This window comes from Oncorhynchus keta, chromosome 31 (assembly GCF_023373465.1).
Source record: "Oncorhynchus keta strain PuntledgeMale-10-30-2019 chromosome 31, Oket_V2, whole genome shotgun sequence".
NCBI lineage: Eukaryota > Metazoa > Chordata > Actinopteri > Salmoniformes > Salmonidae > Oncorhynchus > Oncorhynchus keta.
This window is the reverse complement of record NC_068451.1, coordinates 12057994-12072021: the sequence shown is the minus strand read 5'-3', so window position 1 is coordinate 12072021 and position 14028 is coordinate 12057994. Positions and strand designations below refer to the sequence as shown.

The 14028-nt window shown below is 42.6% G+C and overlaps 1 protein-coding gene across 1 annotated transcript; it reads left to right on the top strand.

Moving 5' to 3' along the window:
* Positions 1–1839: 1839 nt before the first annotated feature.
* LOC118364446 (hepatocyte nuclear factor 6-like) lies at positions 1840–14027 on the top strand. The gene is made up of 3 exons (XM_035745984.2): positions 1840–2156; positions 2589–3965; positions 9666–14027. The coding sequence occupies exons 2-3, from the start codon at positions 2936–2938 to the stop codon at positions 9974–9976; spliced, it is 1341 nt and encodes a 446-aa protein (XP_035601877.1). The 5' UTR covers positions 1840–2156; positions 2589–2935; the 3' UTR covers positions 9977–14027.
* The last annotated feature ends 1 nt before the right edge of the window (position 14028 follows it).

Below are 14028 nucleotides of genomic sequence, written 5' to 3'. Positions count from 1 at the left end.
TATATAGGCTATTGATTTGCTTTTTGGCAGAGAGAAATAACCGAACAGCCTCTTTTTGATTTCGTCGAGAATAGCCTGGTGTTGTTTTTGTATAATCTTAATCAATGTGAGGAGTTGACAAAAATAAAAACAGTAGCCTACTGTTTGTCTTTCTATCAATTACATATAGTGTTAATGCGGATATGACGCGAAGTTGAGGGCCACATACTCCAGGGCAGCGTCTGAGTGCTGAAGCTCGGGTGTCAGCATGCCTACTCGAGTTTTCCAGCCACAGAAGGTGAACTTTCACCCCGACCTCCTAAAAGACCTTTTTATTTTCGCTCTGTAGCTGCTGACCATTTTACCTCCAGCTACTTGCTATCCATACATGTATCTCACCATCCAGGCTTTCTCGGCGCGGATCGATAGGGCAGCATCTGCTCCGGGAAGGCATCGGTCCCACCGCACACGGAATTTTTTCAAAAGCCAGAATTGCTCATCTCTGAAAATTAAACTGACAGTTAGATATGATTAGTATGCCTAGTATCAACCACATCTCCTTCTCTCAACTCCCAAATCTCTCGATCTGACACACACACACACACACACACACACACACACACACACACACACACACACACACACACACACACACACACACACACACACACACACACACACACACACACACACACACACACACACACACACACGCGCGCAGTGGACTCACCAAATATGTGCTGTTAAATGAAAAGCCAGAGCAATATCTGCTATAGGTCGAGTATCTTATGTAAAAAGGTCGCATTTAAACGAATGGCCTCATTGATCTTGTTTAGAACTACAGATTGAAGTACGCAATCTGGTGTCAACGGGCCTGCTCAACCGTGGTTTGAGTGCTGATTAAGAGGTTCCCTAAATGAATCAGTTACAAGCGTGTCACTTGACAACGTTTATGTGTAAGAGGTTGGATTTACATTTCCCTCAAATCTCCAAAATAAGAAAAAAAGCAAAAAAAGCTTTAAAGCAGGAGGACATTATAATATAATTCAGATGAGCCCTATGGAGAGATGCAGATTTAGGTATTCCAAAATGGGTGGTGAGAGTCGACACCATGTACTCAATATAAATATATTTTCAATAGCCAACAAGACTGTAATGCGATTCTTATAATTGCATATTCATGACTAATAACTTTTGTTATTATTAATAGGCCACTATGCCTAATAATAATAGTAACCGGGTACTATAATAATAATCACATAATAATAATAAGAATTCAACCACTACTACTACTACTTCATTACTACTACTACTACTACTACTACTACTACTACTACTACTACTACTACTACTACTACTACTACTACTACTACTACCATTACTAGTAATAATAATAATAATAAAGGAAAATATGGACACAAACAATTGTTTACAGTTAAATCTGCAGTCCGTCGTCAGGCTAAAGATAATAATAGGTTTGTGTAGCATGGATGGACACAAAAGCACAACACAGTAAGCTATCTCAGTGAGCTACAGTAGCCTAACCGTTGCAGTCCATGATCAGGTGAATTAAATAGCTGAACCATGGTCAGGATGTTCGCAAAATTCATAATCTCTGCATGCTATTAGATTAAAAAAAACGCTTCAATTGGGGGTTGTGAGAAAGGGTTCGTCTTCACCTAGTTGGTCAAACCCTGCCCCCTCCCTGGAGACGTTGGCCGAAGCGAAAGGGTTAATTGGAGTTGGAATTTCATTGCACATCTGTCAGATTTTTAAGACTGTGACGTAGCCTACTGAAAGGAGCGAGTGTGAGCGGGGGGAGGAAGAGAAGCGAAAGAGTTGGTGGGGCTGAAATCGATGAAGTAGCAGGCTGAGGGAAGAGGAGGAAAATCTCACGAGATAATGAAAGAAAAAGAGGAGAGCTGCTAGGTAGAGAAGAGCGAGGCTACAGTTGGACGTTTGACTTAAAAAAAAATACGAAAGGACAGGGAAAGGACGACGTATACCGAACCGCCAATTGTTTGGCCTCTCGTTTTATTGTGTGAAGCATCCCTCCATGCATCTGACCAATTGTGTGAATCTGCGCGGACAGGCTGGAAGACAAGAGACAAGCGACACAATCGGAGAGATGCAGAGGACCGACAACAGACGCGGATGCGCTCATATAACGGAATAAGGTAGGAATAATACAACTATGAGGCCACATATCTGTTTATTTTTGGTGTCGTTATATCTCAAAACAACTTAAATGCTCAGACATTTCCTAAATAGAACATGTAATCACCATTCGTTGTCCGTGTTGTGTTGAGAAATATACAAGCATGACGCACGTTAATGTCCAAATAATCGTGTGCGCCCTCATCGAGTATTCAGAACTTTGCATGAGATGCAATAATGTGATTTGTAAAAGTGGATTTGCCTGTGAAGACATCTCGATGTCTTTTTTTTGTGTTACATATGCATTGATCGGCTCTCGAAGGAATGGAAAAATACTCTTAATGTTTGAAATGCTTGTGACTGTAGTTATAGTCTATAATAACTTAGACGTCACTGTTGCATGAGCAGGCTATAACTAAAATACAGACGAGTAAACATTTGATCTCCCGCAGGCAAAAGAGCGACGATTCTGCGGAGGAACACAGTTGAGCCCTAAAGAAAGGATGAGAAGAGTGTTGTAGCACAAACCAAATAATGTGATAGTTAATCTTACTGAAGCCGCTTCACACTTGATTTCCTGGAGTTTGAAGGAGTTTAAAGATACTACTTAAGTTGTTATCAGATAATTAATTAGACCATATAGAAGCTCATAAATCAATCCATTCAGAAATCAATAAATCCATAGTATTGTGCAACAGAAGAAGGGCCATCCAGACTGTTAGGCTACTGTTAAACAACAACTAGGCTACTGAAACAACACCATCAAGATAGAAAAAAAGGTCAATTAACTGAATTCAAAATGGATGGAAGCCTAGGGGAGATGTCTGTCCAAATCCACTCTGAGCTCCACAGTCAGGATGGCAGAGCGATGCTGCATTCACGGGACCTTTCAGCTGCTTTCCCCAGGCCCTCCCTTGGGGGGCACTCCATGTCCCTGGAGCATGAGCACCGACCTCCAGGTTTCGACCACTCCATGTCAGCCCTGGGCTATGGAGGAGATGCTCCATCTAGCTGTGGCAGTACGTACACCACACTGACCCCCCTGCAGCCCTTCGATGACAAATTTCACCACCACCATCACCACCATCATCCCTGCCTGCCGGTCAGCAATGTCATCGGGAGCTTTACTCTCATGCGTGAGGATAGAGGCTTGGGTGGCAACTTCTACAACCCTTACGGCAAAGATCTGGGGATGACACAGAGCCTTTCACCACCTTCTACAGGCTCTGGCTTGGGGACACCCATGCATGGTTATGGGAGCCTGGGAAACAGCCCCAATGGCAATGGTGGCCAGATGCTTCCAAGTGGTTACGAGGTCCATGGGGGCAACATCTTCTGCAGGACGGCGGACTTCGGCAGGGAGATGTCCCCTTCAGGGCTGGGCGGCGACTCGTCGGTCAGCCATCAGCTGAACAAGATGGAGGCTCACCAACACGCGCCCAGCCACCATCCTCACATCTACAGCCAGCACTACCAACACCACCACCCCAGCCAACAGTCCTCAAAGGCCGGGGAGCTCTCCCACTCCTCGTCCTCTTCGCCCAGCGGTGAGGGCATGCTGACCAGCTCCCAGGGTGGTGGAGGGGCTGGAGAGGAGATCGACACCAGGGATGTGGCCCAGAGGATCATCACTGAGCTGAAGAGGTACAGCATCCCCCAGGCCATCTTTGCAGAGAGGGTGCTGTGTAGGTCACAGGGCACTCTGTCTGACCTCCTAAGGAACCCCAAGCCCTGGGGCAAGCTCAAGTCTGGTCGCGAGACCTTCAAGAGGATGTCCCGCTGGCTGCAGGAGCCCGAGTTTCAAAGGATGGCATCACTGCGGCTGGAAGGTAAGATCTCTTTCCGTTTCTCTCCATGTTTTTCTCCAAAAATCCAACACGATCTGTATGCTGCTCAGAGGAATGAAAAACTAGTTGTGCCTTTCCTATGATCCTAAAGGGTAGATTTGAATGATAGGTCCATAGTTTGTACGGTCATGCCTTTCACATTTTAGGACTCTCACAAAATACATGTTACAAAGCATTCAAGGAGCAGGGTACACAATGTATTGTGATCTAGTTAAACCTTCAGAATGGACATTTTCCCTTTCTTAAATGAACCATGGAGATCATAATTACAAGGATTATTGTTGGTGAAATCTGCCATAAAACCACCATAAAACACTATTTGTTTGTGCATGCCTGAAGTTAAGAGTTGGGGAGATAGTTAGGAAATGTTGTTTCTGTTGTGGAAACATACACTTGTGCTTTACCCAAACTTCATTTGAAATCCCCAAATCTTGTAAAAATAAAATGAATATTTGTGAAATGGGTGTACAAGATAAAACAACATTATGAAAAAAAATAGGTATTTTTAAAAAGCAGGACATGATTTGGTTGACATTTGATATTCTTTGCGGATATGCACTGAAGAAGATAGCACAATATGCAGCGCTGTGTTACAGTGTTGTCACTCCATGGAGACTGAGAACCCATCTGATACATGCAGCACAGAAAGAGATCCAAGTGAACACAGTAATATGATATGGGCTGAGAGGAGAGTGTATATGTTGGCAGGGGTCTGTGAGCTGTGTAAGCAAGCACAGTTGATCACAGCTTTTCACTATCTGTCAGCAGCCCAACTGATTAAGCCCAAAAGCACAATAGGGCTCATAAGTAATGATTGTGCACTCTTGCAATCCTCTTACAATTATTGATCTTTGATTGTTTAGCTCTCTGAACACATGTGTACATCCTCAGTTTGACAAAATTGTCCACTAATCATACTCAACCCAGTTGCAAGTGATGAATTATCTTGTTTAGATTTGCAGAGTTTCTGTTATGTGACATGTTATGTTGTCTTCAATGCATCCAATCTTGACTTGAAGCAGTGTTATTGTGCAAGGAGGACATGTGTCCACTGAGGTGTTGTGCCATCTGTAAACATGATCTTTTTTTTTCTTCATTTTGTGGAAACACCACCTTTTTATGATAGATGACCCAACCATTTGGATTATCTTGCAGTATTCTTGTTATTTTACCTCAACGGTCATAGATTTTTTTTCACGACTCACTGCTCAAAATTCAAGGAGCAGATCAATCCCAGTCATAAAAAAATGAAGGAGCTTACATGGGGGATGTATTGCAAGCGTACTAACATTTGACAACGTTTCTCCCCCACACAGTCTAAACTTGCATATTTAGTTAATGGCAAAGGCACAATTTGGACAGCTCTGCACTTTTCTAAATAACCTACTTTCTGAGGGGGTTGTTTTTCCCTTCCCAGCCAACCCCCTTTTGTTTAATTACAAGCCTCTATTGATTTCCATGGGAAAGAGCAGCACGCCATGCCCACACACACCTCGACCGCATCGGCAGATCGAGACAGGAATTAGAATGCACAGTGCCCTGTGCTCCCTAGTCTGAAGATAGCTCAAGTGTTCTTTCCGTCACGCCTCAAGTTTTAAGATGATCTACCTTAATGCAGCACTTCCTTAAATACCCATCAGCTCCTTCAGCATGTCAGTGTCTCAGCCAGCTCTCCATGTTTATTTTTTATCATGCCAGTTATCTTCCCTCGAGAATTTAGTTTATTATGCAAAGCTTTAGGATAAATGGTGGACCTGATTATGTAATGTCATCATCTTTTAATATTCCTCTTTATGAGACATTTTGAAGGACTTACATGGAGAAGGTTATTTTTTCATTCTCCTGTTTAGTGGTTATGCTCTCTGGCTCTGTATATTAGATGCATCTTCAGGCCAACCACAGGCTGTGGAGGAGGCAATCAGGCTGTAGTCAGAGAAGAAGGCAGGGTGCAGCTAAAGACCACACAGTGGTGCTTGAACACTTTAAGTCGCGAGGGATCAGGGAACCTAACTTTAAAGATGATGGCTGAAGCCCTTGACTGAAGGTCTAAATTAATAAGAAAGGTCAATGCGGTTTATGTCTCAGGTCCAGTGGCTGCGCCATCCCCCAGTAATGAAAGCTATGAAGCCAATCCACTGTATATACGCTGCTATATTCAGTTCAGTTATCCTAGCTCAAATGTCACAAGGGAAACATTTGCATATAAAAATTTGTGGTTTTAACAGCCCAGTCTCCCAAACAAACAATGTTGTTTTTATCGGGTTGTTGCAGCTCCCCATTCTGGCACGGAAGGGGTTAACCAGCCTCTATGGGTCGAGGAGTCTGAGCTGCACAGATTTAATCAATAATTTCTATCAGCCCCTGGCCCAAGAAATCAGCAGGGGTGGGCTGGGGCTGGAGGGGGGAGACAGGGAGGGGGTCGGCTAGGAGGGGGGTGGAGGTTCAGACGCCGGGGGGTAGGGAAAGGGCTTTCGATCACGTTTCAGCAACACGAGACAAGGGCATACATCATGATCAGGGGCTGTTCCCACGATCATAAGAAGCCTATAGGGGAATATTTATGTCTCCAGGAGTAGCCCCAGTGCCAGGGATTTATAACATGGTAATTGCAAGCCTTTTACACATGATTACAGCATAAGGAAGCATTTACTTAATGGTCGGCGTTATGATCGCCAGCCAGGGAGGGAGAAAAGGATAGGATGGAGGGGCAGAGGAAAAAAGGAGGTGTAGGACACCCTGACTCCTCCAACAACCCATAATTCCACAGTACAAGCAAACTAACCACTACTTTCATGTCATTGCTTTCATTACAATGTGTTTCTGAGCACAGGGCAGTATGGGTTCTATAGCTGCAGTCTTCGTATTGACACGGTAGGAATATATAATGCCAGTAAAACATGTAGCAGTTGGGAAAACCTATATATTTTAGTTGTGGTAATATTGACATGTTTCTGAAATTTCAGGCCGTTCAGATTTTAATGAGACTTGATTCGATAACTGTCAGAAATGTAAATGAGCTGTAGATGCCTAAAAGCTCAAGTTGACAAGAGGTTAGACATCGCAGAGTCTAACATTTCCTTCAGATAATGATTCAGAGTAAATATACAGTGGGAATTACAGCACAATGTATAAAGGCACAACATTCACATTTGCTAAACTAGACCTCAGCTATAGGCTAGTGATTTGGAAATGTCGTCGTTATAATGGCACTGCTAATAAATGTCCTAATTATAAAATATGTATAAATTGTCTTTGAATTGCTGTTTATCATTTGCACTACTGTGGGTTTACAGCAAATATTAGGCCTATCAACCCTCAATGTTTGAGATGATTTTCAATGGGGAGATATACAGTAAGCCAATCTATCTATTGAACATCTCAGCGCCTTTTTTTGAGACTGGGGGCAGCCTCGCTGTGTGTGTGTGTGTGTGGTGTGTCACTGCTTACGCTTTAAAAAACCCCTCACCATCAGCAAAAAAGCAATACAACCACACGCTGCTGATTGAGACGTCTTAAAAGTGTGCATTTAGGTAATTACAAGAGTCACCCAAATATGTTTTAGTCCACTTAGGGCTTCTGAACACTCGGAGCAGTGCAGACTCTGCTTGTTTCAATCCTCTCTGACGTAACCTATTTAATAGAAAATAAATGAGTTCTCCCTACAGTGATTATCACTCACTCTCTCCGCCTCATGTAAATTACTTTTATGAGAAACAATTGATGTTGGAGTGTCCACTAAGACAAGTCAGCGGGGAAGAGGAGGGAAAAGGGGGGTGTCTTCATTTACAAAGACAACGGTGGGTGTAGTGTTTCCAGTAAACACTATTGTAGGCCTACATGTATATGTGGTCAAATGTTTAGTTGTGGGCAGAGTAGCCCATACACTTTGTATTGTCTAATCCTGATATGGATGCGCTGCAGACACAGGCCATAACATATAACGTTTTCTCTCTACACTCTAATTAGGCTACATGTAAACATTGAACAATATATATAGAAATTACTGCATTTTCTCTCAGACATGATGTTCTTTTTCCTTATGAGGACTGCACTGGATGCTGTATACTATGATCTCGGACTGCACTGGATGCTGTATACTATGATCTCGGACTGCACTGGATGCTGTATACTATGATCTCGGACTGCACTGGATGCTGTATATAATGATCTCGGACTGCACTGGATGCTGTATACTATGATCTCGGACTGCACTGGATGCTGTATACTATGATCTCGGACTGCACTGGATGCTGTATACTATGATCTCGGACTGCACTGGATGCTGTATACTATGATCTCGGACTGCACTGGATGCTGTATACTATGATCTCGGACTGCACTGGATGCTGTATACTATGATCTCGGACTGCACTGGATGCTGTATACTATGATCTCGGACTGCAATTGTGTGTGAATCGCATAAACACTTTTCACCCTCCTGTGAATGATGCACAGACTTGCACATAGACAGTCATTTACCATCCTAATGCAAAAAGACTAGGGATTTTACTGCAAAAAATGCTTGTTTATTGTCTACATTTGGATGCTATGAGGTTGGCATGGCCAATTTTGCCTGCCTCAAGTTAGCTTCTCTTTTTTGCCTTGGAAAATGTCTGTTATTTCTGTAGAATGGTAGCCTCTGCCCCCATTGCTACATCTCCATCCTCTGTCCTGGATAAGTGTAAATGGAAAACAACGACTTGGAATTTAGTCAAACTGAAATTCGAAATGAAAGCGAAGCGAAATTGTAGCGGAGTCTTACCAGTAAATGTGTGAAAATGTTTAGGTAAAACTGTAACAGTAATTATTAAACAAACCTTTGATAGTCAGTAATAGCAACAACATAAGCCAGAACTGCAGGTAGGCCGATTGAAGAAGCCAGTGTTGTTGTGCAGTAGGTAAAATTGACATTTTATTTCATGCTCTAGTCTAGCGTAGGCTAATTCTGAAAACTCCCCATTTGCTAATGTACATGTGCTGTGTTAACCTAATTTTCCCACCACACGCAAGTCAGGTGTCACTCAGGCACACTGACCTGTCACAGGTCTGCACATGCCAACAGAAAACAGAGTAGCCCAGTGACGTGTACACTGCATTAGCCTTTCGTGAACTAACACTTGCACTTGACCCCCCCCACTAGCACTGACTTTGCTGTTAGCCACTTTATTGAGGAACAATATACTTGCTATGACTGAGATATGTGGTTGTCCCACCTAGCTATCTTAATATGAATGCACTAACTAATCTGTATAAGAGTGTCTGCTAAATGACTAAAATGTCAATGTTGACCTATTCAGTAAAAAATTAAAAGTGTGCCTAGAACAACTTTTTATTTGTTATTTATCTGTAGACTATTTTATGTTTTTTCTTTGCTGGTGGGGGATAATGTCCATGACAACAATTATTTTTAGGCCTAGTCTTGTTGTCTAGTAAGCATTTATCCAAGTTGAGTGACCTACTAGTAACAGTGTGACAGCCTAATGTCTTGATTTCTGGTGGATTAGGTTTACTTTACCAACTGTGCAGTGAAACAAGTTGCTGATTCATCTCTTTTAGCGAATCAAACTTGCTTAGCTAATCTGTTTTCCTTCAAGAAATCCACATTCTCTCAGCTAATCCATTTGTCCTAGTTAGCTAGCCAGTCTTTTAGCTAACCCATTTTTCTACTTCTTCTGCCTACAGCTTGCAAGCGGAAGGAGCAGGAGCAGAGTAAACTGGAGCGCAACCAGGGCCCCAAGCGCACCAGACTGGTGTTCACGGACCTCCAGAGGCGTACCCTATTGGCCATCTTCCGGGAGAACCACCGGCCAGCCAAGGACCTCCAGATCACCATCTCCCAGCAGCTGGGCCTGGAGCTCTCCACCGTCAGCAACTTCTTCATGAACGCCCGACGCCGCAACGTCAACAAGTGGGCGGAAGAGGGCCGCCCCTCCTCCACAGGCTCCTCGGGCTCCAGCGTGTCCTCCTCCGCCGTGTCCTGCAGCACGGCCTGATGGGATAGAGGTGGGCTGGGTGGGCGTCGTGGCAGCAGAGGGCACATAGACTGGTCTAGGTAGAGATCAGGCGTAATAATGTACTCCTCGTTATTAGAGGGAGTGATGGAGTTGGCGTAATTGAGTTTTTATGAAGAATTATCACAGAGCATTTCAAACCAAAGTTGATCACTCCTTGATATTGAAGGGGTGATACCCAGAATAATATGAGAACTTGTATGAGACAAGTTCCTATAATTTGAATGGTCGTGGGTGAATAGTTTATTCAAATTTTAAGAGGGTAACAGTGAGCACCCTTGATTTCTTTCATTTCATCACATTCAATTTGAATATGGTAGGTTATGAAATCATATACAATTTCATTTGCCACATGCTTCGTTAACAACAGGTGTAGATGCTTACTTACGGGTCCTTTTCCAACAATTCAGAGTTAAAAATTCAATTTTTTTATTTTTAAAAATTTAATTATGACACAAGGAATAATATGGTTATGAGGCTATTAATAATCAGGACTTTTTTTGCCCTCAGGGCTAATTTCATCTCCCTTAGTAGAAAGAGAAATCAATAGGCATCACTGCATTGCATAACACCCCTAATTCAAATTTTCACCACCCGTTACATCGACAGATCTCCATCTTATGTCCTTTGTTTCTCTGAGGAGTCAAGACGAAGGTCACAGAGAATAACATGGGGATTGTGACAAAATCAGAGCTCCATCACGTTTTCTAAAGAATGCGGCATGTGTTCCCATATAACATGGTTCACAGGACTGCAGAACTCTCTGGATGATCAGGAGGTTATTTCTCTCTCCACGATTCTCCGTTTTCAATCATTACCTGTCACGAGAACCTTGACTTTTATTTTACACTTCTTGACAACGGTTCCAGCTTGAATGAATCACAGTTTTCAAGGAGCAACCTTGGTGTGTCTCACTTTAAATCGGGACAGAATCAGTAAATAAGGGCAGAATTTCAAGGGATGCCAAGTCAGAGACTTTTTGATGCAACCCTCCAGCTTTAAGACATTGACTGACCTACCAAACAAAAGCTCTGTAGCCATTTTGACTCAACCAAAACACTTTGAACACGACGGACGCAATGGAAAGAAGTACTTGTAACACAATGTATAGTAATGGTGTAGTATTTTTTCCACTCATGTTTCAAAACACTTAACTGAACAAACCTCGGCTCCATTGCAAATCTTTTTTTACAGACGCCTGGAAAATGGAGGAATGTGATTCTTTCAGCCCTTTTGTACAGATTTCAAGCACATTGCTCTATTTATAGAAATCCAATGGAAGTATGAGTTGTTGTTCCAGTCCTGCTACGTACACCAAGGTCATTTTAGTTCCTCGAGGGACGGTTTTAACATGCCTCTTTATAACCAGTTTCATTGGAGCAAGAATTTAAAATGCCATTGCTGAACTGATCAATGTATTTATTACTGCATTTCTGTATTTATTGTTTTTCTTTTGTTTCTCTCTATTTATTTGGTTGTTTATTTATGCTATCTATATACTGTAAGTATTTATTTAATAATGCTTTGTATGTCTGTGTGAAACATAATTTTTTTCTGATGGGTACTTTTAGTTGTAGAATCCCATCGTAATACCAAAGATTAAGATTGTCCTCCCTGAATGTATGGCCTAAACCCCTTTCCTCTCCCCCGACTCCCAGTGATGTAATGTATCTCTCTCTTTCAGGCCTTTGTTTTGTAGAATAATGGGGATTTCTTTACTATTGGCAAATGTCTCTGTGGTCAGGTCTTATGCCAAGACTAAGCTTGTTTGAATGTTGTGGTAATGTGACATCTCATAGGTTCACAGGTTGCTTGTAAAATTGTGTTCAAACATCATTCGGCAGAGTGTCTGGAGAGTCCAGGGATGCACTTACGGAGCTTTTCAGGCTCTTAAGTGTGAATCCTTTGAGACCCCATGGAAACATGCATGCTGTGCATCTTCCTGGGGTTTGCATAGCAGTGACTCCCCTTGATGCAGTGCACACACTCCTGTCTATGTCCTGCTCAATGTGATTTCACCATCCTCCAGACTCATCCCTTCTGCCAGTCTTCTCAGTTCCACAGGCTCCTCTAGCGTGTTCTCGGTTTTGCTTTGTCGGGTAGTGGGGAGGGATAGCTTGTCCACCAGCTAGCGTGCACCTCTCCTGTCTTTAACCTTGGGAGGGGCGTGTTGTCGGGGCCCCTTCACAGCGTGCACTTGAAAGATGGGCGGTCATGAAAGAGGCCATCGACTTTTGCAGACTTCAAAGGGAGCCTTTTTCATCCGTCTCCTCTCTGCGTATCTGGTCTAACGGTCTGCTCCTGGCCAGACCCGTGGGTTTAGGGGTATTCAAAGGGGGCGGGGAGATCAGAGAAGTGGCTGAATCACCCCTGAACAGGGTGCAATGTTTTGGGAGAGGGGGTGGAAGGGCACAATAGAGTAGAATTAAAGTTTAATGAGCAACAATTGTAAGCATGCTGGGACCAAGGGAGGGGGCCAGTCTGGTGCAGGGAACATGAAAACCCCTACCAGTTTTGATGTTCCTTGTTTTCTAGCTTGTCATGTGGTGTTCTATCAAAGACAATAGAATAGGTCCCCATGACACCTTTATTCTTTTCCCGCTGCCCATATTTTAGAATAGAGTCTGCCTTCAAATGGGAGAGAGACTTCTTAGTCATTGTCTGCTCTGTTTTACCTGAGGAGAGATCTCTCCTTTGAATGGAGAGTTGATAAGACCATTGCAGATGGTCTGTCATCAATTTAGCCTGTTGCACCCCCTAGTGGATCGTAAAGAAATGTCTCTCTAGATTAAAGGACATCTTAGTCGACAATGTTTTCAAGCTCTTCTGGGGCTTAAAAACACAGGTACATTATATACCAAAGTATAACTGAATATGCATGGATACCCTCTGATATTGTTTTTGTACTATACGTGGGGTTATCATTTCATCTTAATTAGTACACCAGAAATCCAAAGATAGTGAAGTCCAGTGGGATGTGCACATTATTTTTAGGTTCAGCATTTGAAGTTGGAACTGAGAGATTGACATGAAGTTGTGACTGTAGAGGAAGTATTTGGACTCTGTAACCCCAGTGTTCCCTTTGTCCCCCTGTGTACATGAATACTTACCCATCTACCTCAACTGTGTGAGATGTTGTGTGGCAAATAAGTTTCTTAACCAAAGATTCCATCCTTTCTGTCTATCTGTCTGTCCATCTGTCTCTCATGCTTTTTGAAAACCAAATGTGCTGGAATCAATCTGTTACAGGAGCAACCAAGCCCCATCCAGCCAAAGCGTAGTCCAGTGTACTACAGAAGTCATACTTACCAATAATCTGTATATAATAATTTTCAAGACCAAAAAAGTAGGTGACAATCCAGGCAAGGAGGATCTTGCTGTAATCAACGTTGCCTATTCCTTGTACCAAACTAGAATCATGTGACTTACTGTAACAGTTATGAAAGCCCAAGAATCAAGAGTTCAACCAAAAACAAAAGGTCAAGAGGAGACTAAAGCTATTTTTTCACATTTGTAAAACCATTACCCCTTTTCCAATATGTTAGTGTATTTGAAATACTGTTTGATCCCACTGTTGGAAGCAGGAATAAATGACTCAATTCAAAAGCTTTAACGTGGCCAAATTGAGGGAAATATTGTATTTGACATGGGTTTGTGTCTGGGTTCCTAAACTAGGACTCGCCCACCATACTTATCGTGCCATTCTCGTCCATGTGTTAGACTAACTAATGAATGTGGCTAACCAACCAAAGGCTTAAAACACAACACTTTAAATGTCAATCATGGTGGGACATTTTGTAACAACTAAAGAGAATCCCTTTGAATACCTCATGTGAAATTGTTTGTTGTGATGTTGCACCAAAAAATTAAAATGACTCATTTGTAACCCAATTTAGTTTGCTGACTTCATTCACATTACATGGCAACACACATGATGTAGGTCTACATACTCGTCATTTTGACAGACGGAGGAATTGGAAATAAACACACATTGCAAATTACAGTCACTACCGTTTGGAGGTAGAAATATGTAT

What these genes read in the sequence shown, in the direction of transcription:
- LOC118364446 (XM_035745984.2), top strand. Translation starts at nt 2,936, where the DNA reads ATGGATGGAAGCCTAGGGGAGATGTCTGTCCAAATCCACTCTGAGCTC. An exon ending in GGCATCACTGCGGCTGGAAG is followed by an intron (nt 3,966 to 9,665) that starts GTAAGATCTCTT and finishes TTCTGCCTACAG; the next exon opens with CTTGCAAGCGGAAGGAGCAG.